Genomic DNA, 27,568 nt, shown 5'->3' with positions numbered 1-27,568 from the left:
ATCTTGTCTCAAACTGTCTCAAAACATAACCCCAGCCAAAAGCATGGTCTAGTGACATTAAAATAAAAATAGGAAAGCTTTATTGCCCATTTCACTAATTAATATGTCAGAGCTCTTAAGAAAGACTCATCAGCTTTTCTCCAGCACTGCATCATCTGAAAGAGCTGTGTCAGCAGAGACCTCAGCAGACAGTCAATACATACTAAAAGTGTTCTAAGCAGTAAATCAGAACACAAAAAAAGAATTTCAGAAAAAATAAAAACAGCTGCAAAGAATTTAGTACTCGATTTCAGTATTTGATATAAATCAGGTTATATTTGATGTACAACAGTCTTGTCTTTCCTTATGAAGGGTATCCTCCTAGCTGTCCTGGAATCACTTTTCTAAAAAGCTAAGAGTTCATGAAAAACTGAGCTGAAGTTTGCTGATTTTTCATCTTTGTGAATTTTCAGGGATCTTCTCTGCTTTATGATAGAGGTACCACTTGTCTGCTTCTCATTCTCATTGCTGGAATTGAGTTTAGGGACTGCGGACACACCATTGCTGAGCACACAGGAAGCTTACAGAGGACAAAATCCTCCTTAGAGGATTCAGAGAAGATGCCTTAGACACACACACACACTGTGAACTCTGGTCTTTTCCAGAAAGGGCCAAGTAGGCTGCATCAATACTGCACTTCAGTGCTTTTGCCAATGGTATTGTGGAAAACTTTTGCAACACTAAGAACACCTGTAAGCAGTGCAGGAGACTTCCATCCAGCAGGATGAAAGACAGGCCAGCGACAAGAATTAGTATTCACAGATGCATTTCTGCAAGGGTGAAATACAGGAACACGTCTCCAGCCATCTTCCCACAGAATATGCTTAAAGCTCAGGATGTGTCCAAACATGCTTCTAAAACACAAATCTACTTTTTAAGGGAAAAAAAAAAGTAAAACTGCTGTTTGTGGGTGCAATATATAAAAAGACAGAAAGATGGGGCTACAGCTACAGATCCTTCTAATGCCTTGGTCTTCTGCAGAATTGTGATAATGTTTTTTTGAAATGAATACATGCTTGTAACGCCTGCTGCTGCTCAGTAACATGTAATATGCGAGGGATACAGTAGCTATACCAAAAGCTGAGACTAAATGGTTGAAGAGCCACTGCCCCAGAAGGAATAGAAAGGATATTTCCCTAGAGAGAATTACTCAACTGCGTATTTCATAGAACGAGTCATGCTGAAGGAGAGAAGGGATAATTGCATTGATTGTTAGTAGGTGATAATTAATTCTGTAGAGAAATATGTTTAATTTCCTGAAGTCTGGAATAGGATGGAAACTCTTCATTTGACACAAGAAGCTGCAATGTCTCCCTTAGTGTGTTCTTAAAAAAGGTAGCACAATGAACAACATTAAAACAAAAGTTCTGTGATGTGACTGAATGCCAGCAAGATGCGTACATGATACATAATTCCAAAAAGCATACAGTAAAAAGGGACCAGAGAAAAGAACGCCATGTTCTTGAACAAACCTTTAAAATAAACATCTGAATCTAACAAGGAGAAAACTGAAACTGCTGCTTGATTTCTCTTTATGAAGGGTTACAAAATGGAACATACGGAGGGGAAAAACATTTTTCAACAGTAATTGAACGGTATTTAAAATGGACAGAACCAAGAAAAATCATTTACATTCCAACCTTCTCAGAAGTTAGTTAGCTCCTTTTATTCTGAAGGGGAAAGAAAGAAACAACCTATAGGATCTTTGTATCTATTCCTTAGGCGATCTGTTTATCACTGATTTTTATCTAGGACAAAAGATCTTAGGTATGTGTAAGAGGTCTATGAAGGATAAATAAAGCAAACAAGCCGAGGTTCATCAATAAGCTTGGGTCCACATTTTCATATAAAATTCATAGGTGTCTTCAAATAGAAAAATTTTCGAAGCCATGGTTTTCAACAATCTGGAGAAGTGTGCAGAAGAAAGATCAAATGCTGCCAAAAGTGATATTATAAAGCTTAATGTATCTATAACAACAGATTGCCAAAGAGTTATGATCTCACCAGGTTTCCTTCCAATATTCTTTGATAGCAGTGAATTCCACTGATCTTTAGAAAACTGCATGATGTTGCAACGTTTGTAGTAATTTTTCCGCACAGGAAAAAACTCAAGGGCAACACCCCTAGCTTCTTCAAGTTGACAAGATCATTTCTTTGAAGCTTTCACATTCCCAAAACAGAAAGTTGAAAGAATTTTTTCTCCCCAGGATTGATAATGTTACAAGACATATGAACTACCCCTTGATTCAGAAAGAGAATCCAAGAAGTTCACAGACTTGGGAAAGACGCCAGAAAAATTTAAAAAGAATTTGTCTACTAAGTTCAGGAAAAGGTCTTCAGATAAGGAAAATCCACACCAGAGAAGTAAAGAAGGACAATCCAGTTGTACAGATAAGGAATACCATAAACAATCAGGAATCTTGTAGCTGACCTTCCTTTGCATGAATTCAGCTTTCTAGTTCTATCAAAGGAGTGGAAAAAGGCAACGTGCAATCCCACTACAAAGGGGCAGCCTGAAACTTCAGGGTTTTTTAACATCAGAAGAGATTGCTGTATGACTTGAGTTTTCTAGAAAGTTTAAGGTTTCTTATGTCAGCTTATCCAAGGCTTGTGAAAAATTACAATCTTATGTGACATTTCCTTTAAAGTTCTTATAATACAAGAACTGCAAGTTGTACAGTACCATGGTGTGGTTTGTGGAACTTATTTAATAAATAGGTAGAGTAATGACAGCAGTATGGACTGATTTTTTTTCTTACTATGGCCTAAAAAGTTTAAGAAAAAAAAATTATTTCTACTGCACAAGCACAATGAAAGGAAAAGCTTTGATATTCTTTCTTTTAATCAGTAGAAATTTTTTTAATGTTATCTTCAATATTCCTGTTAATGGAAGTGGAACTTAGAGCAAAGAGAAAAAGCAAGAAATATTTATATTTTTCAAAATGTATATTGTTTAAGTCTCACCACAATGCACTTGCCCTTATTTGAAAGGGCATCTTCTTCAAGTTTACAACACCTGCACTGAAAAAAAAAAAGTTACAGCTCTTCCTGCAAATGACTCAGCTACATACACTGCCTGGCAAAGAACAATCCCTAATTCATAGTTGCACAACTTCGAGTGAGTGCATACAATTAATGCCTTAATTTATTGTGACCCTTTTAGTCACCACAGTTTCTGTAAGCTATTTCCATTTACTGCCCATACTACTTTCAAGTTGCTGACTTTACCTCCAAAATAGGAGAACAGCTTACCCGATTTGTGTCCGGCCAACAAACCAACTTTGCTTTCATCTGCCACTGGAGGAATAAAAGAAAAGACACAAAGGTCAGAAACTTATTTAAATTCATAAGCCTTTGAAACACTGCCAAATTATTTCAGACACATAGCACCCTAAATCTTTAAATTATAATTGTTTGTAAAAAGCCTTTTTTTAACCTAATCCACCCAGGGTGCTTCAAAGTCCAAATATCTGAATCAAAGCCCACTGAAACCAATAAAAGAACTACCAGCAGTCCTTGTGGTTACAGATCAGGACCCCAGCACCTACAGAGTCAAAAGTAAGTTGTCAGAAGAGCAACTGCATTTGTAAATAACTCATCTTGCCAGACAAATCACAGGGCATAGGAGAGTTGTAACATTTTCAGATCAAAGACCTCAACTGGTAAAAAGGATCCAGATGTGCAAACCTTCCCATCTGCAAGACCTCTCACTGACTCATGGGACCCTCTGCAGACAATGAGGTCTCCCAAAAACTGATCTTTTGGAAGGCTTACGCTTTTTTCCACGTTGTGATTTATTTTATTTTATCTGTAAACCATACCTTTGTAGTATTTCACAACATCTTGTAAAGAAATATGTTTACAGTAGCAACAGTTTGCAGACAGACTAGTGAAGGAGCAAATTCTAAACGTAACAAAATTGTAATTTTTGTTCAGTAACTGTACTTCAGTTTATTATCATATATCTCAAGAAACTAATTAAAACACTCTCCCAGAGGGCTGAGGGGAAGAACCAGTCACCATTTCTTAAAATGAATTCTATGCAAAGAAATGGTGCTAATGTAATGTTAGGGATGATAAAACAAGCACAGGAAATGAATGTTAGGATTGAAAGCTTATCCTTCAACCCTGCCTGCCCAAGCACTCCCTTGTATTATGCCTTAAAACGTGATCTCTTTATACGATAAAATAAATTGTCAAGTTATACCAACAATACTATAAATGGGAACTTACGCAAGCTTTGCATAGTGGTCACCATAAAAAGTTTACATACAGGGTTATCTGCAGTGTTACAGGAATGTGCTATTTTCTACCCAGGAAAGAGCAGTGCAGTACTTATTGACATTTAGCAGCTACTACTGGGAAAATAATCACAGTAAGTGTTTTCTTATATTACCGCCTCACTTCACTTTTAGGGAAGCTTTTCCCCCCAAAAAAACAGCATCAGATTCAAGACTGGGATTCACAACTGGAACCACGAATTCACAACTGACTATTTTCTCTCTTCTCCACCTTTGTCATCTGATTATCAGTAAAACTGACATAGTGCAGTTTTGTTGTGGGACATAGATGCTAATAAGGTAAGACTAATACTGTTTGCAGCATTACGCAGAGATGCTGCAAAACAAAATAGCAGTGGGGCTAGTCAAAATTAGAAGTGCAACCAAAATTTAAGGCAGTTCCTTGTCCTTTAACCTTTCTTCTAGGTTTTTCTAGTCCCTGGAAATTATAACTATTTAGCCCCTTGATAAGCAGTTTGATCCTGTAATGCAAAATGACTGGACAAGGATTTGCTATAAGGACAGCCGAAACTCCTTTTCCTCCTCCGTCCCCACAAATTCACCTCTAAGCAGAACAACTGTGGAAAACTTTAGTCCCAAAGGTTAGTGTTTTGAGAAGTTATGATTGTGTGAAAACAAGGGATTATAATGGAAACTGATTTGCAACCTTAATTATAGCAGTCACTAATGGCAACCACTATAATGTATGATAATTACTTGGAGTAGGTTATGTTACAGTACATAGGAGCTTTAAAAAAATAGATACCAAGGTTCACAGCAATTTTTTAAAACTTTGCTGGTAACTTGGTTTGCCTGAAACTAAGTTTTACATTATTAAAAGGGATAAATCCATTTAACTTAATCATACTTTACACACCAGCTTCACGCATAAAAATTAGATTTTAATACTGGAGGGAAAAAAGAATAAAATTATTAGAAAATGAAAAATAATCTTACCAGAATAGAAGGTTAGCATTATGAGTTTAAGCACACACACACACAAAAATTGGGAAATGCAAAAATTGAAGTTTCATATCAAAGTTTGAGCAAAGTATCTGCGGCCCTCCATAGGGTAATTTTCATTTCATAGGATATTACGCTTAGGCAGTGACTTCTGGGCTGGCCATCTTTCATTAGACTGAACAGACGTGGCACAGACAAATCCATTGGATGAGAATCCTGTTCCTTCCCTTGTTTCCTCTGGGAACAAGGAGAAGATGACAGAAAAGAAGGAAAAGGCTAACGGGAGATAAATACTTTGTATGCCAAAGTTGAAAACTTCTTAACTGAAGATTTCATTTAGGAAGTATTTAAGATGTCCTGTTCCACGAAATAACATTTGAAAACACCGCTCTGCATGATGGTAAAAATTCATGCAATCATTCAGTTATGACAAAAATAGCATTTCTCCGGTTATCTTCCTTGGCTTTTAAAAAAAGCAAGAGCTAAGTGGAATTTCTTTTCTAAAATTCTACTAGTGTTGGCCTACCTTTGCAGAAAGGCACCTGAAAGATTTTAAACAGGGAAAAAATACTGTCTACTCTTAAAACTCAAGTAAAAAAAAAATTCTAATTATTTTTATATTGCAACACCAAAAAGTAATTACATTGCAACTAACTATGAAAAATTTCAGCTCAAGAGGATCACACTTGGGAGTGTGCAGTGCCAGACTGGAATGTATCAGGAAAACATTTATAACAAAATTTTAACTGTAACTATTTTTATGAGGACACTAAAAATACTATGTATTCTTGAGCTAGAATTGTTAAAAGCAAAACATTTCAAAAAAATGAAACCACCTAATTTGGAGACTGTAAACACAAAACTCAAACAAAAATCTCAGAAGGATAAATGCAAGGGAATAAATACATTCACAAACAAGAAGAAACTTCTCCTTACCTTGTAAATCAAATAAATACTTCACATTTGAAAATGTCCCTGAAACTCCAGGGGATGTTAGTTCATGAAGTTATTAATGTTTGTCAGTATAAAACACACTAGTTCTTTTAAAGTAACATCTATAATTTAGAAACCGCATTTTCACCACAGAAGCCAGTTACGTATTCATTGTCAGTACTCAAAGTAATTGCTGAAATAAAAGTGACAGAAGTTCTATAGCTATTTAATAAAAGCATAGACATTTGGGGGACTAGCAAACAACTGATACTTTTTTTTAAACTATGCCGAAACCCACAACAAATGGTACAAAACCCAACCCTCTATGCCATGAATAATCAGATGTATTAGGATTTCCTGTGGTAATATTCTGGAGTGCTGTTTTGCTTTAAGAAAATAAGTAGTATTGTTCAGCCACAGTAAAAGCATCCAACAATGCATCCATGTCCTTCCACATAATCTTTTGATCGCCATTTCTGTGCCCTACTCAAGATAACCAAGGTAGCCATTTTATTTGAATTGCATGATTTTCAATGGTTTAGTACACCTACAAGCCTTCTGTACTGCCTCAAAGTTTGCATCAAAATACAGTCCAAGTTTACTTAAAGGTCAACAAACTACTTCCCAACTACGGTTTAGAGAAGCACAAATCAATGCTGTTGCCAATTGTTATAACCAGTTTCCCTCCTTTTGCCCAGTTCAATTGCTGTACCATTATATTATTGTTCCCCAAAACAAGAAGTTACTACTGTTCACAAGATACAGGGTACTACTATTCAACTTGGTGCCTCTTTTCTGAAGCATCAGTTTTGCACATTGGCTAAGAGCTACTTAAAAATCTTCTAAACATCTGAAAGTTACTTGTATTTCTGTTGGACAAACTTGACACATAGAATAGTAGAATAATAGAATTGTTTAGGTTGGAAAAGACCTATAAGATCATTGAGTCCAACTGCTAATGTAACATTGCTAAGTCCACCACCAATCCATGTCCCTAGGTGCCTCATCCACACTTTTAAATACCTCGAAGGATGGTGACTCAACCACCTCCCTGGGCAGCCTGTTCCAATGTCTGACAATCCTTTTCAGTGAAGAAATTTTTCCTCATATCCAATCTAAACCTCCCCTGGTGCAACATGAGGCCATTTCCTCTTGTCCTGTCACTTGTCACTTGGGAGAAGAGACCAACACCCACCTCTCTGCAACCTCCTTTCAGGTAATTGTAGAGAGCGATGAGGTCTCCCCTCAGCCTCCTCTTCTGCAGACTGAACAACCCCAGTTCCCTCAGCCGCTCCTCATCAGACTTGTGCTCCAGACCCCTCACCAGCTTCGTCGCCCTTCTCTGGACACACTCCAGCACCTCAATGTCCTTCTTGTAGTGAGGGGCCCAAAACTGAACACAGTATTCGAGGTGCGGCCTCACCAGCACTGAGTACAGGGGCACTATCATTTGTGGAGGAATGGCTTAGTAACAAGGGACATGATCTGATTCCCATGAGCAACCCAGTCTCTGATGAGGGGAAAGGCTCAGAGGAAACAGTTAACTGTCCTTGAAAGCCTGTTGTGATAAGAGACAGTGGAATGGTAAACAAGAAGAAGGAGCTACATCCACGAAGAGGAGAGAAGCTCTAGTGCGTGCACAAGAGCACTGTACCAATCTCACTCGCCGCCTTGGTGCGTGAACAGAGGCTGTAAGCCAGTCATACAACTGTTGTGGACGTGTGTTCTTGGCATCTGTCTATATATACTCTGTAAGCTTGAATAAAGGGGAGAACAACTATACTCATATTGAGATTCCATCGTTACTCCGGGTCTGTCTCCCACTCCAACATCTGGTAGCAGAGGATGGTTCAGTTCGACTGAGGTCTCCGAGACTGCGGTAAGCAGCTAGAGGAGGGGAGTGGGAAAACCACGGCTGAGGGAGATGCTGCTCGGACACAAGAAGTGGGGCAGACACCGGTGTGTGAGGTCACTCCTCACCCCTCAGACGCAGCTATGGAAACAGAAGCTGCGGCCACCTTGCTTGCAGGAATCCTCTCTAAGAGAGGGATTGAAGCACCTGTAAAGCGGCTGGTTAAGTTAATTAGGTTGGAACAGCGATGGGGTCATTCTTCTGACACGCACATGCTGTTTTCTGTCTCGGAATGGCGGGACTTTGGAGGGACAATGTGGCAAAAAACGATCGAGGGGAATGAAAAAGATGAAAAAGAAATAAGGAAGGTCCGATGAGCAGTCGGCGAAAAGACGCGGCAGTGCTCAAGTTTCTCCAACAATCACTTCCCTACTCCTGCTGGCCACACTGTTTCTGATACAGGCCAGGATGCCGTTGGCCTTCTTGGCCACCTGGGCACACTGCTGGCTCATATTCAGCTGGCTGTCAACCAGCACCTCCCCAGGTCCTTTTCCACCGGGCAGCCTTCCAGCCACTCTTCCCCAAGCCTGTAGTGTTGCATGGGGTTGTTGTGACTCAAGTGCAGGACCCAGCACTTGGCCTTGTTGAACCTCATACAATTGGCCTGGGCCCATCGATCCAGCCTGTCCAGATCCCTCTGCAGAGCCTTCCCACCCTCCAGGAGATCAACGCTCCCACCCAACTTGGTGTCTTCGGCAAACTTGCTGAGGGAGCACTCAATCCCCTCATCCAGATCATTGATCTAGATATTCAACAAGACCAGCCCCAATGCTGAGCCCTGGGGAATACCACTTGTGACCGGCCACCAACTGGATTTAACTCCATTCACCACAACCCTCTGGGCCTGGCCATCCAGCCAATCTTTTACCTAGCAAAGAGTGCACCTGTCCAAGCCATGAGCACCCAGTTTCTCCAGGAGAATGCTGTGGGAAACAGTACTAAAGGCTTTACTGAAGTCTAGGTAGACTACATTCATAGCCTTTCCCCCATCCACTAAGTGGTTCACCTTGTCATAGAAGGAGATCAGGTTGGTCAAGCAGGACCTGCCTTTCATAAAGCCATGCTGACTGGGCCTGATCACCTGGTTGTTTTGTACATGTCATGTGATGGCACTCAAGATGATCTGCTCCATAATCTTCCCTGGCACCAAGGTCAGGCTGACAGGCCTGTAGTTCCCTGGATCCTCCTTCCGGCCCTTCTTGTAGATGGGTATCGCATTTGCTAACTTCCAGTCAACTGGGACCTCACCGGTTAGCCAGGACTGCTGACAGATGACAGAAAGTGGCTTGGTGAGCACTTCTGCCAGCTCCCTCAGTACCCTCAGGTGGATCCCATCTGGTCCCATAGACTTGTGGTTGTCTAAGCGGTGTAGCAGGTCACTAACCATTTCCCCTTGGACTGTAGGGGCTTCATTCTGCTCCCCACCGATATCTACCCTCACAAGGGGCTGGGTACCTGGAAAACAACTGGTCTTACTGTTAAAGACTGAGGCAAAGAAGGCATTAAGTACCTCAGCCTTTTCCTCATCCTTTGTCACTATGTCTCCTCCTGCATCCAGTAAAGGATGAAGATTCTCCTTAGCCCTCCTTTTGTTGTTAATGTATTTACAGAAACATTTTATTGCCTTTATTGCCACGTACCTTTGAAGACCAGCTGCAGTTCTGCACTCAGAAAAGAAGCAAACAATGATTAAAATTACAATTAAAGAGAAATAATAACAAGAGAGAGTGAAACATCAAAGAATTTCCTAGAAAACAAATTTCCTGATAGTTTATATTGGTCTTCCTATAGACTAATAAGAATTTCTTGTTATACGTTAATCAATTAACAAGGGCTGTATTCCCAAACCATATATACAAACGATACTTCTGTGCTTTTTAGAATCCATCAGTTTCTATGGCATAAACACATGAAAATAAAGCCAAAGCTACAAACTGGTCACTGTTTTTTCTGATGAACTGTATCCTTACCCAGCCCTTTCATCATAATGAAGGCACTGCATCATCAATTAATTTTAGTCAATGATAGAGCCAATGACATAATTCTCCTGCCATTTTTATTTTCTTGGTGAAGTGTTTCCCCATCAAGGAGCAGCGTAAATCACTCAGAAAAATTGTGTCAAATGTTGGCTCACAACCATCACTTAGAAAATGCTGCTTGCTGTTCTAGGTTTGTCCTGTAGTACTGCATACAAAGACCACCAGCTTTTATACCAAAATCTACAGGAGCAATAAAATGTGTGTATTAGGAAGGGTAAACTTGCACTGTCTTAAAATATTTTCCTTCAATAATTCCCCCTCCTCCCCTCTCTAGTGACAGTGAAACTTCACAAAAGAACCCCATCTCTCCTGCTCTGGGGTCACCTGGTTATCCACCAGCTACTTATTCTTGAAGGATTATGAGTCCTTGATAGATTCCTGTTCACTTCAATGTTGAAAAGCAGTAAGACTAGCAAAAAGCTTGCACAAGGGCCAAGGATAAACTATACTTATGTGGTGAAAAAGTAAACCTTTTCCAAAATGGCATCTAACACAACATTTGGGATGCCCTGTTCAGCACACTCAAAGACAGGAATAAATCACATCCAAATCAGGATTCTGAATCCTTTTTTCTCACCTGTACAAGGTTTTCTCTAATGAGATTTTTCAGAACAATTTTGTTAGAACTGATTTAATACTTCAATTCAATTGTATTCAGAGAAGGTCCCCAATGGATACATCTTGTGTGTCAGCATATGAGAACAAAAATGCCTAAGCTTGCATTCACTATTACTACTACTACTTGTTGAACTACCAGCAATACAGTTGATGCTGTCTACTGGACACATTTACCTTTAAATGGAAGGTTTTTTCCCCCAGCAGAAAATAACACGGTTTTACAATTTCCCAGCCAGCATGATATAAATTTCTTCACTTTCTTCTAGTGGCACAACAACTACTCATTCTTGAAGGTTACACTGCTAATTGAAGCCATCACAGCTTCTTTTACACTTTTGTTGTCTTCTCTAATCCTCTCTCACCTCTGTTCCAGTGAAACTGTACTGGGCTAAAATTGATCCAACTCCCCCGCTACACATCTCCTGCATGTCATTAACACTTCTTCCAAACTCCTAGGGTTAAACCACAAGTTCCTAATCTAATCTGTCATTCACTGGTTGAAAACATTGATAGGGAACAGATTTAAGACAAAGTGAAGGGAACAGACTTATAACACAAAGAGTTCTTAAAAGTTACTTCATTATCATCTGTACTTTCTTTCTCATAGTAGCTATGCATTAACTTAATTGCTATTTTCTCCCCCTAACACTTTAATAATCTAAGTGCATTAACAGATCAACTCACTTCAAACTTACACTAAAGCAGCATAACAAACTACCACCTCAACCATGTGTTACCATTTTCTCAGCTCTATCACCATCACAGCTCATACGATGTTCTCAGTCTTGCTCCACAGCAAGCTTCCTTGAATCTTAGAAGATTTCTACAAAACCAGTCTAAAAAGTTGATATTCCCTCCTGCCCACTTCTGCCTTTATGCCACAGCCCACCCTCCCCTCAATTGCATCAATGCAGATTTGGTGTAAAACTGAGTAACAGAATTGACCTTGTTAAAAGCCCTTCTCTTCATACAGAATAAACCTAATTTCAGTCTCATTTCAATTCAATTCACAGTGTCCCTATCACTTAATAAATTATTTTGTTTCATTCCCTACTTACAGATCTTACAAACAGAAATTTGCAAGTCATTTAAACTAAGAAAACTACATCGTGTTCATTTCTAAAAATTTATGCTGCAGACTGGCATCCAAAAATATACATCTAATCTGACAGTACTAGAAAGTTACTCATGATATAAGCTAGAATAATTTTAAAATCTCTCTTGGCCCTTGACCCCAAAGACATTCACAGCCATAAGCTATATAGCTTTTCCTAAACCCACGACATTTTTGTTTTTGAAAAGTCTTTCTCTTCAAGAGATGATTTGTTAAATTACTGTTATAAGCCAATAACATTGAAAAGTCTGTTAGAATTCTAAGCCACCTTCTCCATTTCCTCACTGATGTTCTAATGAGCTTAACTGTCTGGTAAATGCAGTTCTGAAGTTGGTTTCAACCCAAAGCAACCCAACAAAAGTATTCCATACATACAACACGGTTAACAAAATAATGATTTTAAAATACCAAACCACTTTTTGTCCCACTAATACCATAATTCTCACTAGGGACCTCCCAAAAAGTATTCTTTTAATTGTATCTGAATCAAAACATTTAAATTGAAGAGCATTCTCCATTAGCTCTGCCTAGTCCACATTTGGTTACATTTTGAGATATTTATTTCAGTATCCAAAACTACACTCATAAGAATAATCTGGGTCAGAGCAAACCACGAAGTAGCTAACAGTTAGTAGCATCTCGATTGCATTTTCCACATTCTTCTGGACGTGAAACACTGTTTTCTCTTTGTTTTAAGGTATTTTAAAAGGATAAACTGTAATCGAATGCATCCCTTCACTAACAAAGAAATTAGCATTTAGTTAAATATTGGCTTCCTTGCAGAATACTCCATACCTTACATCTTGCATATTCACTTGCTAATTACTCCTAAATACATAAGTTGGCCGATATCTCTAATAAATATGCCTCAAGGTTAAGGGACTCTGAGTATATCTAATGATGTTTTAGCAAATAATATTTCACTCACATTTAACATCAAGTAAAGGACCTTTCCATTTCTTCAGGCTGTAGAGCTTAATCAGTTAAGATCTATGGGGTTTTACTTTTTATAGGGAAAGGAAGGGGGAGTTGAGCAGTACCTTGGGATAGAGGTCATGGGTTATTATACCAACATCCTCAAATATAAAACTACATAGTACTTTGCCTGAATTGATACACAACAAAATTGCTATATACTCATACGATTCAATTTCATGTTGCTTCAGGTTAAAACATGCCACACTTTCATGTGTTTGAATACAATTCCCATAGCTGTAGTTTTTACAGTAGATTTATGCATAGCCTAAATCACTCCTGTGCATAAAGATTTATGGAAAATAAGGGTGTTAGAGATAAATAACAAAACACCTTCTTTCCTTTCTTCTTGTTAGAGCACACCAATTTTCACCTTCCAATACAACATTAAAAAAAAAAAATCCATATTGCCATTCATTCTCCACAAAAATTACCTCTTTAATACAGCTAAAAGAAAGAAAAAACACTACTGAAAATGGATTCTGATGAATTATTATATAGAAATCCTTTTTTAGACAACTGTGGTAGTGTATGGGGAAAATGTGTGTATAGAAGCTTGTAAAAGGGAAAATCATCCTTCCAATGACTTGTATAAAAGCCATTGATTTCTTCTTCATTTTCAATCTGCCATTAAGTTTCAAAAGAATTGTACCACTTAAGTGGGAAGGGACAACATGACATTTATTTCTAGCATTTCTGAATTTGTTTTGCTTATTTTTCACACCGTGCTATATATAAGCAGAGATCCAAACTTGGCATGCAGTCTAAATTTGGTCAGTACAGGCAGGCACTCTAAGTCAGACTTTGGCTGGCCCTGCACAAATTCTTGAAATCACAGTATAAGGAAAATCTTTTCTTTGCTAACATACCGAAACACCATCATCCATAACAAAAAAATTTACACAACTGAGTGGGCATGTCAGGTGCCAGGATCAGTAGGAGGAAAGGGGTGGCTGTCCTCTTTTGTCACCACCAGCTCAAAATAAAAGTAGCCAAGGCAAAGAAAAGATACTCCGTAAGACACAAGATATGAACTCTACCAGTGATCCAGAAAGTGCTGTCATTATCTCAGCACAGCAGCAGGGAAGAACGTTAGGCCTTATAGCTGATATGGAACTAATCTGTACCTTATTACTCGGAATGAAACGATAAATTTTGAGAAGCCTTTCACCCCTGTGTAAACGATGGATGCTAAAGCAGGGAACCCATCACCCTGCCTCCATACACTTTTTGCAAAGACATCTGTACATATGAGGCAAGGTTCTGCTCATTCCTGCAAAACCAAACAAATTATCACACTACCACAATATACTTGCTTTTTTGTATTTTTTTTTAATTTCTACAACAGTAATTCAGTAACTCACACATGCCACTGATTTTTTTTTTTTATTTTATTTTTTAAAGTAGATTCAAGCAAAAACTAACTCATCTGCAAGTAACTTGAGTTCTTCACATACACCAACTCCACACAATGCTACTTTTGGATTCATGCTATTCGTGAATTGAGCAGTTAAGTCTTGTGTCAGTTCATATGACTCATGGTACACGCACGACAGCACAGAGCCCTGCCTAAACAACCAGGTGACAGTGGTTCATGCCCTCTGCTCCTGTCCAGCTATCCATCAACAATACAGAAATGCACCAAGAGTCAATAAACTAAACCATTATCTGCCCTACTGCCAAGTAACCTACAGCTTTTGCAGCATGCACCAACTTCCTTTCACTGCAAGATTTGATCTGGAGAGTGACAATGACAAACTGATGCAACATGTTAGCAGTACTGAACACTTTTTGATCACCCATCCTTTTTTCCTGATATTATTCACTAAGGATATTAATTTATAATTATAATAATTATTATTTTGTAAATAGATATGACTGGAAAACAGATTAAGCACTCAAAGGTTTCTGTGCCTAAAATAAAACTGAAAAGATAAACATCAATGTTAAACGGGTTTCCATTGTGCATCTGTGTAATTATAGACTAGTCTTTACTTAACAGATTTGCTTCTTGTGTATACATCAACCCTCATCAAAACCAGAAAGAACTTTACTATACAATTTCATTAGCTCCCTAATTTAATGAATTTACTATTTTCTCATAAGGTTCACAATCCGTAGCAATATCTGGATTCTCGGGTCTCTTATGTTTACAATTTTCTGTTATCTGCCTTTGATGATCCTTCTGATGGTGATGCCATTATGTAATCCATGCCTTTGTAATCTTATAATTAGGCAATGGATGCATTACACATCTTTCAAGGTAAAGTAGAACATTTCATAAGTGAATAGCAGTACAGATTTCACATTTATGCCCTGTATTACACCAATTCTGTTGTCTACTGAGTTCATGACGTTATTCTGGTCGAGAGACATCCGGGTGATTTCTGGATCTTGTAACCTGAAAGGCTGGTTATTTCCTCCCAGATCTGCAGAGACACCTGATTCAGGGACAACTTGGTTTAGAAGGAAAGAAACTGCATCTAAGTCACATTTTGTGCTGTCTCAGAGCTCTCCTCCTGGACTCAAATTCTGTGATTTTTCTGTTCATCATGGTAGATTTATTTTTGAAGGGATTGGCGGAACTTAAGAACAAAAGAAAATAGTTGGACAGCATCCCATGACTACTGGAAAAGGAGGGCCTAACAGTTATACAAGCATTTTCAGAGAGGGGACACCTCTTTGTCACCAAATCTGCTGCATAGTTCCTCTGTGGTGCTGAACAAATCTTTCTCACAACCTCAACTCTGGGTCTGGAAGATGAAGACAGTAGCTCTTACCATTTTTTTTTTTTCTGGCAAACAATGCACTAAAATTAATAATGGGTACACAGCTGCATGTTGGGATGAGAAGTTACTATGGGTCATGTCTGCAGTTAAGTAATAAGCAAAATATAAAACAAACTAAGAAATAACTTTCCTTCCCCGAAAATCCATTTTGGAGTGTGCATTATATGAATGCTCTATTTGGAAGCATAGATTTATATACCAAATTACTGGGATTTCATTTGCATTAGAAGCATTTTATATTGCAGTTACTTGACTTAAGATTTTCATGTTTCATTCCCTTTTACCCTTCCAGCCAGAAGCTTCTGCTTAAAATCTTTCAAAAGGTGGAAAGTCAAACATGGTACTTCACTGCTTGCTAGAGAACAACTGCAAAAGGTCCTAGCTTTCATCTTCCTCAGTTTCTTTATTTGTCAAGCTATGTGCAAGCAATTTTACTTCATCTATTGTTATTTATATAACATAGGATGGGTGCAGTTCTTTCATAGTCCCTCCAATTCTTTAAATTATTATCTCAGGTAACAGATTTACCTTCACATCACCATATATGAGAAGGCTAAAACATTAGTGCCTCCAATCAGACTGATTATTATTCCCTTTTGTTTTCCACGTTCATAGCAGAAGGGGCATTTTCAACAGTTACCTTCTATGAGCAAGAATTTTTGAAATATCTTAAAGACGTCTTTGTACCCGATTTTTATTTTACTTTATTTTTTGCACCCACTTTTATTTTAGTTTTTAAGCACTATGATCTAGCGACTCACACACATTCTCAAAGCATTGTTTCTGGGTGTCAAGAGTAGATTGCTTAAATGAATTTTAATCTCACAATATAAATGAACACAGACCAGGACAAAAGGAAGTACAAGTTACCTGGTAGGTCTAAATATGCTCTCAAGCACACTCCCATTGCCTAATTTTACATTGGTGCTTATGAGCATTCTTTCTAGTGACTTCTGTGGAACTGTAAGTAAAAATTTCTAAAAGAATCACAGAATCACTACGGTTGGAAAAGACCTGTAAGATCATCAAGTCCAGCCATCAACCCAACACCACCATGCCCACTAAACCATGTCCCACAATGCCACATCCACATGCTCCTTGAACACCCCCAGGGATGGTGACTCCACCTCCTTCCTGAGCAGCCTGTTCCAATGTTTCACCACTCTCTCAGTAAAGAAATTTTTCTTAATACCCAGCCTAAACCTCACCTGGCACAATTTGAGGCCATTTCCTTTTGTCCTGTCACTAGTCACTTGGGAGAAGAGACCAACACCCACCTCTCTGCAACTCCCTTTCAGGTAGTTGTAGAGAGCGATGAGGTCTCCCCTCAGCGTCCTCTTCTGCAGACTGAACAACCCCAGTTCCCTCAGCCACTCCTCATCAGACTTGTGCTCCAGACCCCTCACCAGCTTCGTTGCCCTTCTCTGGACACGCTCCAGCACCTCAATGTCCTTCTTGTAGTGAAGGGCCCAAAACTCAACAGTGTAGTCGAGGTGCGGCCTCACCAGCACTGAGTACAGGGGGACAATCACTTCCCTGCTCCTGCTGGCCACACTATTTCTGATAAAAGCCAGGATGCCATTGGCCTTCTTGGCCACCTGGGCACACTGCTGGCTCATATTCAGCCGGCTGTCAACCAGCACCTCTCCAGGTCTTTTTCCACCAGGCAGCTTTCCAGCCACTCGTTCCCCAAGCCTGTAGCATTGCATGGGGTTGTTGTGACCCAAGTGCAGGACCCGGCACTTGGCCTTGTTGAACCTCATACAATTGGCCTGGGCCCATCGATCCAGCCTGTTCAGATCCCTCTGCACAGCCTTCCGACCCTCCAGCAGATCAACACTCCCGTCCAACTTGGTGTCGTCTGCAAACTTGCTGAGGGAGCACTCTATCCCCTCATCCAGATCATCAATAAAGATATTCAACAAGACCGGCCCCAATACTGAGCCCTGGGGGACTCCGCTTGTGACCAGTCGCCAACTGGATTTCACTCCATTCACCACAACTCTCTGGGCTCGGCCATCCAGCCAGTTTTTTACCCAGCGAAGAGTACACCTGTCTAAGCCACGAGCTGCCAGCTTCTCCAGGAGAATACTGTGGGAGACAGTGTCGAAGGCTTTACTAAAGTCCAGGTATTACAACGTCAACAGCCTTTCCCTCATCCACTAGGTGGGTCACCTGGTCATAGAAGGAGATCATGAACTCATGCTGGCTGGGCCTGATCCCTTGGTTGTCCTGCAAAGAAGACTCAGTGAAGTTGATCATTAATTTTTCTAGTAGACTACAAGCAATATATGTTTTGACTCAAGTCTGTAAACTCATTCCTTTGTTGAGGAGCGTTTCCATTCTTAAAAAAAAAAATATCTAATGCACTACTCTTCATCAAAACAGTGGAACAGAACTGCAAAAGGATGAATTCCTGGTCTGGTCATGCAGTAGCTTTAAAATTCTGCCTTAAGAGCTCCCCTAAATGAATTCTTATCCACTCTTACCCTGCATTAACAACTCTGACTTTCCTTATGCTCCATTAGAGGACTACACACATTTTATGTTACATTAAAATATTACATTAAGATGACAATAAAAATCGACAGTACAGAAACTAAGACCAGTCTAGAGTATTTCAGGAAAAAAAAAAGCACCACCAAAAAGCTACTTTAAAACTATATATGAAATTAATAATTTGATTGATGGTGTACAAAATCCACTCCAACAAAACACACAAATCTATGACTGAAGACATCCTAATGGTAAGTCTGAAAGTTACTCCCTCAACACTTGAATTTGAAAAAAACAAACAAAACCCAGAAAAACCCCAAACAGATAAAGCATGAGTGCCACAAAGAAGAATTAAAAGGAAAAAGAAAAGCTTATTTGGTTTTCTTTGAGGCTTAAGATCTTTGCGCATTTTTCCTTGAACTTTCATTAAAACATGACTCGGTTTTCAACTGCAATAACCCTTCAATCTTCCACCCGCGAACGCTTTCCCAGTATTGAAAGATTCATTTACTTTCTGGTTCACCCACCCTACAAGATTTTCTGCACAGCGTTGATGGGTAAAGCACCGTAACCTTACAACTCTTCAAGCATTTATAAAGATCTACTGCAATACTTTGATTGCCCGTGTTTGTCATTGTCAGTGAAGAAATATACAACTTGTCTTCGGAAAGTTAGCCTTTGTCCAGTGTAGTTCTGCAATCATTTGTATTCTATATGAAAATGACTTTTGTTATTACTGTTTTGCTATATTTTTAGATGTACAAAACTTGTACAGCAATTCTTTCTGCTCATTTTTAAAAACGCTCCCTCTTCCTCAGCTAAGATTTCAATACAATGGATAGAATGGCCTTTAAGAAAAAAAAAACCAAACCCTTTCTTCAGCTTCAGTAAAAGGAGTACTTGAAATTAGATGCTACAGGAGGCAGACCATTGTCCCTATCACTGCAGCTCCTCTGCAGAACTTACTCCCTGATGTTCGTGAAACAAAAGCAAGAAACGGAGACAGTGCAGATGGGCTAAGGCTAAAAAGCTGACCTATATGTCACCCCACCCCTTCTTACCCAGATCCATGCTTTTTGAGGCTTTCAGATTAATTGATTCAGACTGCTTGGCTGGTGTCAAAGATCTGAAGTTGATGTGCTGATTTGTTAAATGCACTGCTGAATTTATGATAAGGCTGCAGGGGGGAAAAAAAAAAAGAGACATGTAAAATATTTAGGCACCAGTTCAAAACACAAGTGAACTAATTAAAGCATGCACAAATATACATGTGATTCTTCCTCCAGTTGCTTACAGCCATGTATTTAAAAATCAGTTACTGATCCTCAACTTTCTTTTCTGAGACTTAACACCTCCAGTCACTTGTTTTTTTATCGTGGATGGAAATATAAATGCTTAGTGGTAATTGCTTTTAAACAATTAATATTTTATTTAGCAGAATAAAAGAGTAACATACCAGTATCTGCTAATTTTTTTTTTTTTTCATTTTGCTAGTTCTATTTAACCACTGCATTTCCAAACAACATGCTACAGAAAGTTGGAAAAATACTGTCAAAGTACCTGGCTCAATTCTACTTCATCTGCTAATATGAAGTTATTTTACAGCTTTGCACCAGTTCTGCAGAGGCTCGAGTCTGGAGGTCTTATGGAGGGTGCCATAACTCTCTGAAAAATTCCAAGGTATTGTGCTTTGGGTTTTGTGGGTTTTTTTTGTTTGTTTGTTTTTGTTTTTTTTTTTTTTAATTACTTTACTTCAAGTTAGGCAAATATCTAAACATTTCAATATTCCACTTGAGTGAAACTCATAGTAATTTTCACCCGTGAGGATTCAAAGCACCTCATTACAATGCATCTGAAATTTTCCATGCCTCTTTCAATTAGAAACATTTTTTTTAAAATACTCTAACACCAAAAAAGCAGTTCCAAAACTGAAAACATTTCTTTCCAAACTGTGCAATCAAAAGGTTTGGTTTTACAGTGTCAAAACACTTTCCCCAGTTTTTTTGCTGAAACGCAGTTTCAGTGAAATCAGCATGACTTGACAAAGCAATTCAATTTCAACAGAACTTAAGTTCCAAATGGAAAAAAACCAATACAACACTGGAAAAAAGTTGGGGTGGGAGAAAGGGCCTGTAAATTCATCATCATTTTAATACATCATTATCATTTAAGATAATGTTTTTGCTCTCAGCTTATTGAAGAATTACGAACAGATTCTAGCAAACAACTGCAGCTGAGAATTTAATGCAGAGTTTCATTAGTCTATGTAGACTTTTGCTTGTTTACCATGTCATACATACCTGCCTGGGAGACCAGAAATTATGAAATTACTCTATGTTAGCAAAGAGAAAATCATTACAAGAGTCTTCATTGTATGTACGTATTGTATGTATGTATGAAGAAGTCAAGGTATCTATATTAAAATGTATCTACTCTTCGATACTATGTGCAACCAGTCATTTGAAGGGTAGTTTTTAATCACATCCATGCACACAAGGACAGAAGTATGGCTAAGTTTTTAGTTGAAATGCTTACTTTCCTAATATCATTGCAATAAAACAAGTTGCATGACTATCAAAACTGAGTACACACAAAATGAGTAAACAGTGTTCAACACTAAATTTTCAGCATCAGAAGTTGAAATGATGCTTTCCTTTGAATCCTGTGCTACTTGAGAGAGACAAAGTATACGCCATCATGAACTTCAACGTTTACACTTTTTTCTGCGCTTCCAAACTTCCGTATTTACTAAGGAAATTAAAGCTTGCAGCTGCCATCGAGCACACCAGCCTTTACACAAGGTATTCTTAAAATAGCTGAAAAAATCTACCCAATGCATTTACAACTGGTAAAGTGTCCATTAATTTTTCCCCTACACATTTCAATGTTCAAACTTACTGAAGCTTCATTTTGTAACCTCAAGAAAGTCTCTGGCTGATGTGCTGCGTAAGAAGATTCAGTTTCCTACAAACTGAATTTGGCTAGGACTTTTAAAGCTTTAAGAAACTTCAGGCACTGCATCTACATATAGCATCCATTGTTAAATTCACTTTTTTTTTTAAATTGGGATTATGTTTTGGGATTCTTCTTGTTTTACTGAACACATGCTGGGTATTGTGATCCACATATCATGGATGGCAGGCGTACTGCAGCTTATGAACAACTGAAATAAACAATGCACTAAATGCTAAAATAACATTCCCAGCTTATATTAAAGGATCACCCAGGTGACTAAAAACAGCAGTACAAATTTTTACAAAATAAAAAGTGATTTTAAAATGAATTAGAACTACTATCACAACCACTAATAAGCAATTAGAGCTGTAACTATCAAGAACAGCCAGAGTCCAACCTATGATTATAATCTTCATTCAGCAGATCCTCACTGGGATGTGGTGGGAGAGGTGGAGGGGTTTCATTTTCACCATTGCCACGATCAGACACTGGCAACTCTGAAACAGAATTTAAAAATGGGTTAAATAAGCCACAGACACAAGTACATTATACCAGTTCACTGATCAATGACTAGACTGGAAGGCCTCAAGCAATGCTGAAGTGAGTCACAAATTATTCAAATCCCTCAACTAACTAAAGTAGAACTAAAATCACACGAAGCAGAAAATACACCCCTTAGGATTTCCTGAAGAGCTGATGTACAGATTCGCATATGCATAATTAAAGATAAATATAGGGAAACTTTGCACTTATAGTGAAGTTGAGTTCAAGGCACAAATTGCTTTACTCCATTTGAGTGGATTTTCACTTCTACATAGCTGCATCCTAACTGACTGTGGGTTCATGCTTTCATTCCCTTTGATGGGGAGCATTTACCACCTTTCATGTACAGAAGAGAGACACATTCTCAGCAAAGAGTTCAGAAGAAGAAAAAATTTTGTTATCCCATGGCAAGAGAATAAAGAGACATTTCTGAATTACAGTCTTCATTTTCCTAGCATTATGGTAATTCTTTCTTTACCTTTACAAAAGGCATTCAAGCTCACACCAGAAAATTACTTTGGACCAAGAAAAACCGAGTAGTTCATATTAAACCATTCAGTGGTTTGCTAAGCAACAACACTCACATACCTGCAGTATTTAATATGACTGCTGTGCCTGCTGTAGGCCAGTTCATTATTGTCCTGTAAATTCACCTCTCAATCTAAATGTCTAATCTTATAAAAATTCCCTACATTTTTCAATGTAGAACATGTCTTCACCCCTCCAAAACAAAAGGAAACATAGACACATTCTTGGGTTTCAATGGCAGGTAAGCTATTTAACAATACTGACATACCACTTTCATGTGACCTGTTCTGTTGCATTGAATGTTGCTAGCCTTTTTGCACAATCCTGCATGAAAGTACTAATGTAATTTGAGAGAAAAAGGGTTTACAAGGAGAGGATTCAAGGCAGACAGCGACAGATTGTATTTATTAGATAAGAGCACTGAGATAGTTCCCTAAAAGCAAACAAACGAAAAAAACCCCAACAAAACCACACTACTAGCTCAAGAATCCTATAAAACTCCTATGGGCTGGATAGCTTGCTAAAGATCAGAAAGATAAGAAACAGTTCAAACCCTGTATCTCAAGAAAAGTAGGAACATCATCAGAAGAAAGGGAAGGTGAGCAGATGAGAAGAAAAGTTCTAAACAAGACCTTAAAAAAAATATTGATTGCCAGTCTGACAGAGAAAACAGGTATGCTACCTAACATATATGCACACTGGCTTCTTGCATTATGATCACATTCTTACAGGTTGCAATTTAAGGACAGGAAATAGAGATGAGGAGAAAAGGGCAAGTTATCACAGTAAAAAGAATTTAAAACAAAGGGAAGCTTGTACTGTTCAATGTAATTAAATGATTTGAAAGATGAATCAGAAGCTGAAAAAATATACTCATGTAAAAACACTCAGAACTACCAAAAATAACCAGACTATGAAGCTCTGCAAAAAGATTGCAGGATATTAAGTAAGTAGGAAATGCAGGTGAAATTCCCTGTCAGTGACTGCAAAGGGATACACGTGGCAGCAGGGGAAAACTCTTGACACATACACAAAGGCTATTACTTTAGCAATTACCACTCAGGAACAACACAAGAGAAGTGCACTGGATCGTTCTTTGAATATATGCTTAGTGAAGTCAAAAGGAAACAGACATTCAGAGTCTTAAGAAAATGGTCTGCCTAGTTTTTAAACAGCATGTAAGGTTTCATTCTTCCTATCTGAAAAAGGATGTAATATAATTGAGAAACACATTGAAAAGGTGGTAAGGGTAGTTGGACACATGTAGAAACTCATAGACTCATAGAATGGTTTGGGTTGGAAGGGACCTTTAAAGATCATCTAGTCCAACCCCCCTGCCATGGGCAGGGGCATTCCTACAAGGAACACAGGCTAGGATTCTTTGGTTTAGAATAAAAAACAATAAAAGGGGATGCAAGAGGAGTCTATGAAATTGTAAAAGCTATGCATAAGGTGAAAAGAAAGCTCTCATTGACTGTCTCATAAAGAGCAACTAGAATGCACCCAGCGTAACTATCAAGTAGCACACCTAGGACAAACACAAAGTAGTATTTTTTCCTGTGCAATTAAATCATGGAACTCATTGCCATGAGGATGTTTTGGAAACCAATTTTTTAAAAAATATTAAGAAATGGACAAAAAGTTAGAGAGGTATCAAGGGCACAACAGGTCCAGACAGAACCTCTGATTTAGGAAGTCCCTAAACCACGAACTACACGAAGTAGGAAACAGATGCCTGATGGAAGGAAGAAAGGGGCCGGGGGGAAATCACACCACACCCTATACTGTGCCTTACCCTCTTTAAGCAGCCTCCGATAGCCATAGCTGGAGAGATTGAGCATATCATGTACTTATATTAACTTTGATTCACAGTAATCAATATGTTATTTCACAAAGGCTGTTTGGTGATGGGTTACCACTGGCATTTTTATTGCAGTACACAAATGGTACACAAAGAAAAATGTCAGACTTCCCGAGTGAACAGGAAATGATCACAAGGGACTACAGCTTCCAGCAAAATGGGAGCAGGAGCAAAAGAGTGAGAGATTTAAGCTAAGAGGCAGTCACTGGCTGCATGTTCAAGACCTCAGGAAATTATATTATACAGATCCAAAGAGATCAGAGGAACAGCTAAGCCACTAACTGAACTTTCAGATATTAAACAGTTTAGGGGAGTAAATAATTGAGTCTGTCTATAAGATACATGTAATGTTTACAAGCAAAATTTAAACATTAATTTAAAATTTCACTTCCTAATTTTCTATCTTGACATCACCACGTATGTATGAAAACAGAGATGTTTGTACAACCATGAAGACTGGGCAGTCTATGGTACTAGACAGAGTTTATGATTATTCTACTACTTAACGAGAGAGATGACAGCACTTCCCCTATAACCATTTGTAATGTAGGGTTATAAGAAATATGTAAGAACCTCTAATGAAACACATTCCAGTAATCTTTCAACACCAGAAATCTAAGGCTGCTGGCACTGAAGTATCAATTCTCAAAGAGGTTGTTCTAAAAAACACTGAATCTATGCAACAGCTTGGCAGCAAAAGAAGTGAGGACCTGAAGGCAGCACGTATTATTCATGCAAAAATAGAACAAACAATGGCATTTCAATATTGGTTCAGTATCCCCTCTCCCTTTATTTAAATATCCACAGGCAAGACAAAATGTAATGTTTTGGCTATAACCACTTTTCCCCAGACATTAGTTTTTCTTGCTCATGTACAATAAAAAAGACTCTCAAAACAGACAGCAATATTAGCAGGCCAAGCTTCAGTGTATTTTTGCTGAGCTTTTATAAGAACGTTATTGGTAGGAGCAGTGAATGATACTGGAAATAACTTATTAGAAAACACTAATTGAGAAAGTAACATTTTATTAAACGTAATACAGCTCCTGTCATTGAATTCTTACATTAGATCCTGTATTACATTAAAAATCTCTTCTATCTTTTATTATTCTTTGTAAAAATGCACCAACCGTACTTCTACATACAAGATCTGGATAGCAAACCATAAGAATGTACAAGGGACTGTTCCTGCCTGTCACAAGCAGCTCACCATGTCTGTGATTTGCATCTTTAAACAGACACACAACCTACAGTTCATAACTTGAGTTAAATAAGGGTTGTGCATAGGTGTAGTGTTTTGCCTTTACAAATGCCTTGAAAGACTGAGGACAAAACTTTATAAGAAACAATGCAAAAAAATTTTTGAACCAGTGACTGGAAATAAGTGACAAGCTCATATGGAAAGCAGAATGAGTATTAGCTCAATAATAATTAATACTATGACTTCAAAATTAGATAAAGATTTCTACAATGTGCAGGACTACTCTAAGTCCAACATGTCTTTCACCAAGAAAATTTCAGATTGGAGCCCTACTGCAGATAACCTGCTGCTGAAAGCACTTGTGCAGTTCTCCATTAAGATCACTTAAATTTTACTCAAATGCCAAATCTTCAACAGAAATCGCAGTATAACAATACTTCTACTGAGTGCTACAAAAGTCTTCGTCATCTGTTGTCCACTGACTCCAATTCCAAACTGCTCCCAGCCCATGGCTGGAAAGCCCCAGCCATGCCAAACCCTCCCTGACAATAGTCCTCAGCAGCACTCCAAAGCATCCTTTCCACATCTGACACACATTCTCCTCTGAGGCCATCATATTTTTTTTGCTATAATGCCTTAACATCATTCTTTAGTTAAAAAGATGTCTATTGAAAACGATTTTATGAATAAGTTGCAAACTAGTCATCCTGATTTTCGTATCGCAGCTGGAGAATCCTTATCTGAAAGTACAGTTCTTCCACATATTTTGTTTGAACTTTATTTAAGTGACAAGATACCTGTTGCCATTCACCTGTATCAACGGCTCCAGAGCAGTTGGTTATATGTTTCTTAAGGAAGCGTTTAAAGGTATTTGCTGCTTTCTGACCCTTTGGCAACGGCTAACTCTACAGGGCAGGCTAGCTCTGAGGATGACCCTCTTCTCCTGTAACTACAAAATCAGTATAAATTCCATACAGGAGAAAGACAAGATAGATCTAAGCAAAAGGATCTGATCTTTGAGTATTTACAATGCTTGAGTCTGTATTTAATCATTTGCCTGGAGTCACATTGTCAAAATATTTAAGTCAACACAAATGAGTCACCCCTAAATTATATGGGAGTTTCTCTTGAGCTTTACAGATACGGGCTCTTTGCTTTTGGTTAACAGTACCCCCGACACAGTCATCACAGAAGCCTATGAAATTACTTTTTGCAGGCCACCCAGATTACACGGTTGTCTAGGGAAGTGGGAAAAATCATGCATAATTCAACTACAAAGAAAATATTTTTTTCCTACTGGAAGGTATTTAAGTATGTGCTTAGCTTGAAGGATAAGAGTACACTTAAAAGGACAGGGGCCAAGACCATCTCAAATACTTAAACTTTTCAAATAACTAGTATCGTGCTGAGTCAGGTGCAAATTGGACAGATAGTACAGTATGCTATCAGAAATGAAAGAAGACAGGAAAATAAGTGGTCTTAAAAGCTCTTACTTATATTCTTGCATATGCTCATACATGTAGGTTTTCTTATACAATGTACATGTCTACCTAATATTTTTTAATGAGTTCATTAATATAATTCCAATTTGTAAATAAAGGGAATGTTTTTAACCTTTGAACAAATTTTACCTTTAAGTCTGAAATAAGCAAGTGTACTTTATGAATACCACGCTTTTGTATAAATTCATCTAGCTTATAATAACCTGGGACATAATCTAAGAATTCAGTGCAAAAATCATTGTACTCATTAAAGATATATAGAAAATAAACATTTTGACAACATATATTTTGCACTCATCATTTGTTTTTTACCCAACCTTACATGTTGGGGCAGCGAGCTAGAAACTGTTACTTAAACTGGAATTTGTGCCAGGAATCTAATTCACAACTTCTGAGTCAGCTCTCCCACCCTTGCGGGATCTTCAAGCCTCGAAGTAACATAGTGTGCACTTACTCTAATTAACTGCTTTTCTAGTGGCTGTGGATTTCAAAAAAACAAAACCATAAAGTACTTTCTTTTAGCACAGAGGAGGATATCTAAAGACTACCTTTTGTTCTTTCACGAGGGCTGCACGTTACAAATTGCTCAGGAATAGTATCATTGTGTCGGGAAGCAGCTGTGAAGTTATGACTCCTGTCAAAGGTTGATTTTTGAAAGACTCCCTGGTCTGAGCGTTCCTAAGGGAAAAACAGAACCACGCATTGTTACAAAAAAATTAAATGGTCAACAATGCAGAAGATCAGCCATCACTACAGACAGTGCACAAATACAGTGTAATGTAATGTTCACTGTAAATTGCTTCCTTTCAAATGAGAAACT

At 38.3% G+C, this 27,568-nt stretch overlaps 1 protein-coding gene across 1 annotated transcript in view; it reads right to left on the bottom strand.

Annotated features, from left to right (window-relative positions):
• Positions 1–27,568, bottom strand: part of PARD3B (par-3 family cell polarity regulator beta) — a 427,904-nt gene that overhangs the window by 175,891 nt on the left and 224,445 nt on the right. Inside the window, exons 13-16 of the mRNA XM_059820147.1 lie at positions 27,297–27,426; positions 21,511–21,610; positions 19,220–19,335; positions 3,292–3,336 (exon numbers count right to left, since the gene is read on the bottom strand). Coding sequence (XP_059676130.1) covers positions 3,292–3,336; positions 19,220–19,335; positions 21,511–21,610; positions 27,297–27,426 — 391 coding nt within the window. The remainder of the gene's footprint in view (positions 1–3,291; positions 3,337–19,219; positions 19,336–21,510; positions 21,611–27,296; positions 27,427–27,568) is intronic.

Source organism: Gavia stellata, chromosome 8 (genome assembly GCF_030936135.1).
Source record: "Gavia stellata isolate bGavSte3 chromosome 8, bGavSte3.hap2, whole genome shotgun sequence".
Classification (NCBI taxonomy): Eukaryota; Metazoa; Chordata; class Aves; order Gaviiformes; family Gaviidae; genus Gavia; species Gavia stellata.
The sequence above is the reverse complement of the archived record's forward strand: the minus strand, read 5'-3'. Positions and strand labels throughout refer to the sequence as shown.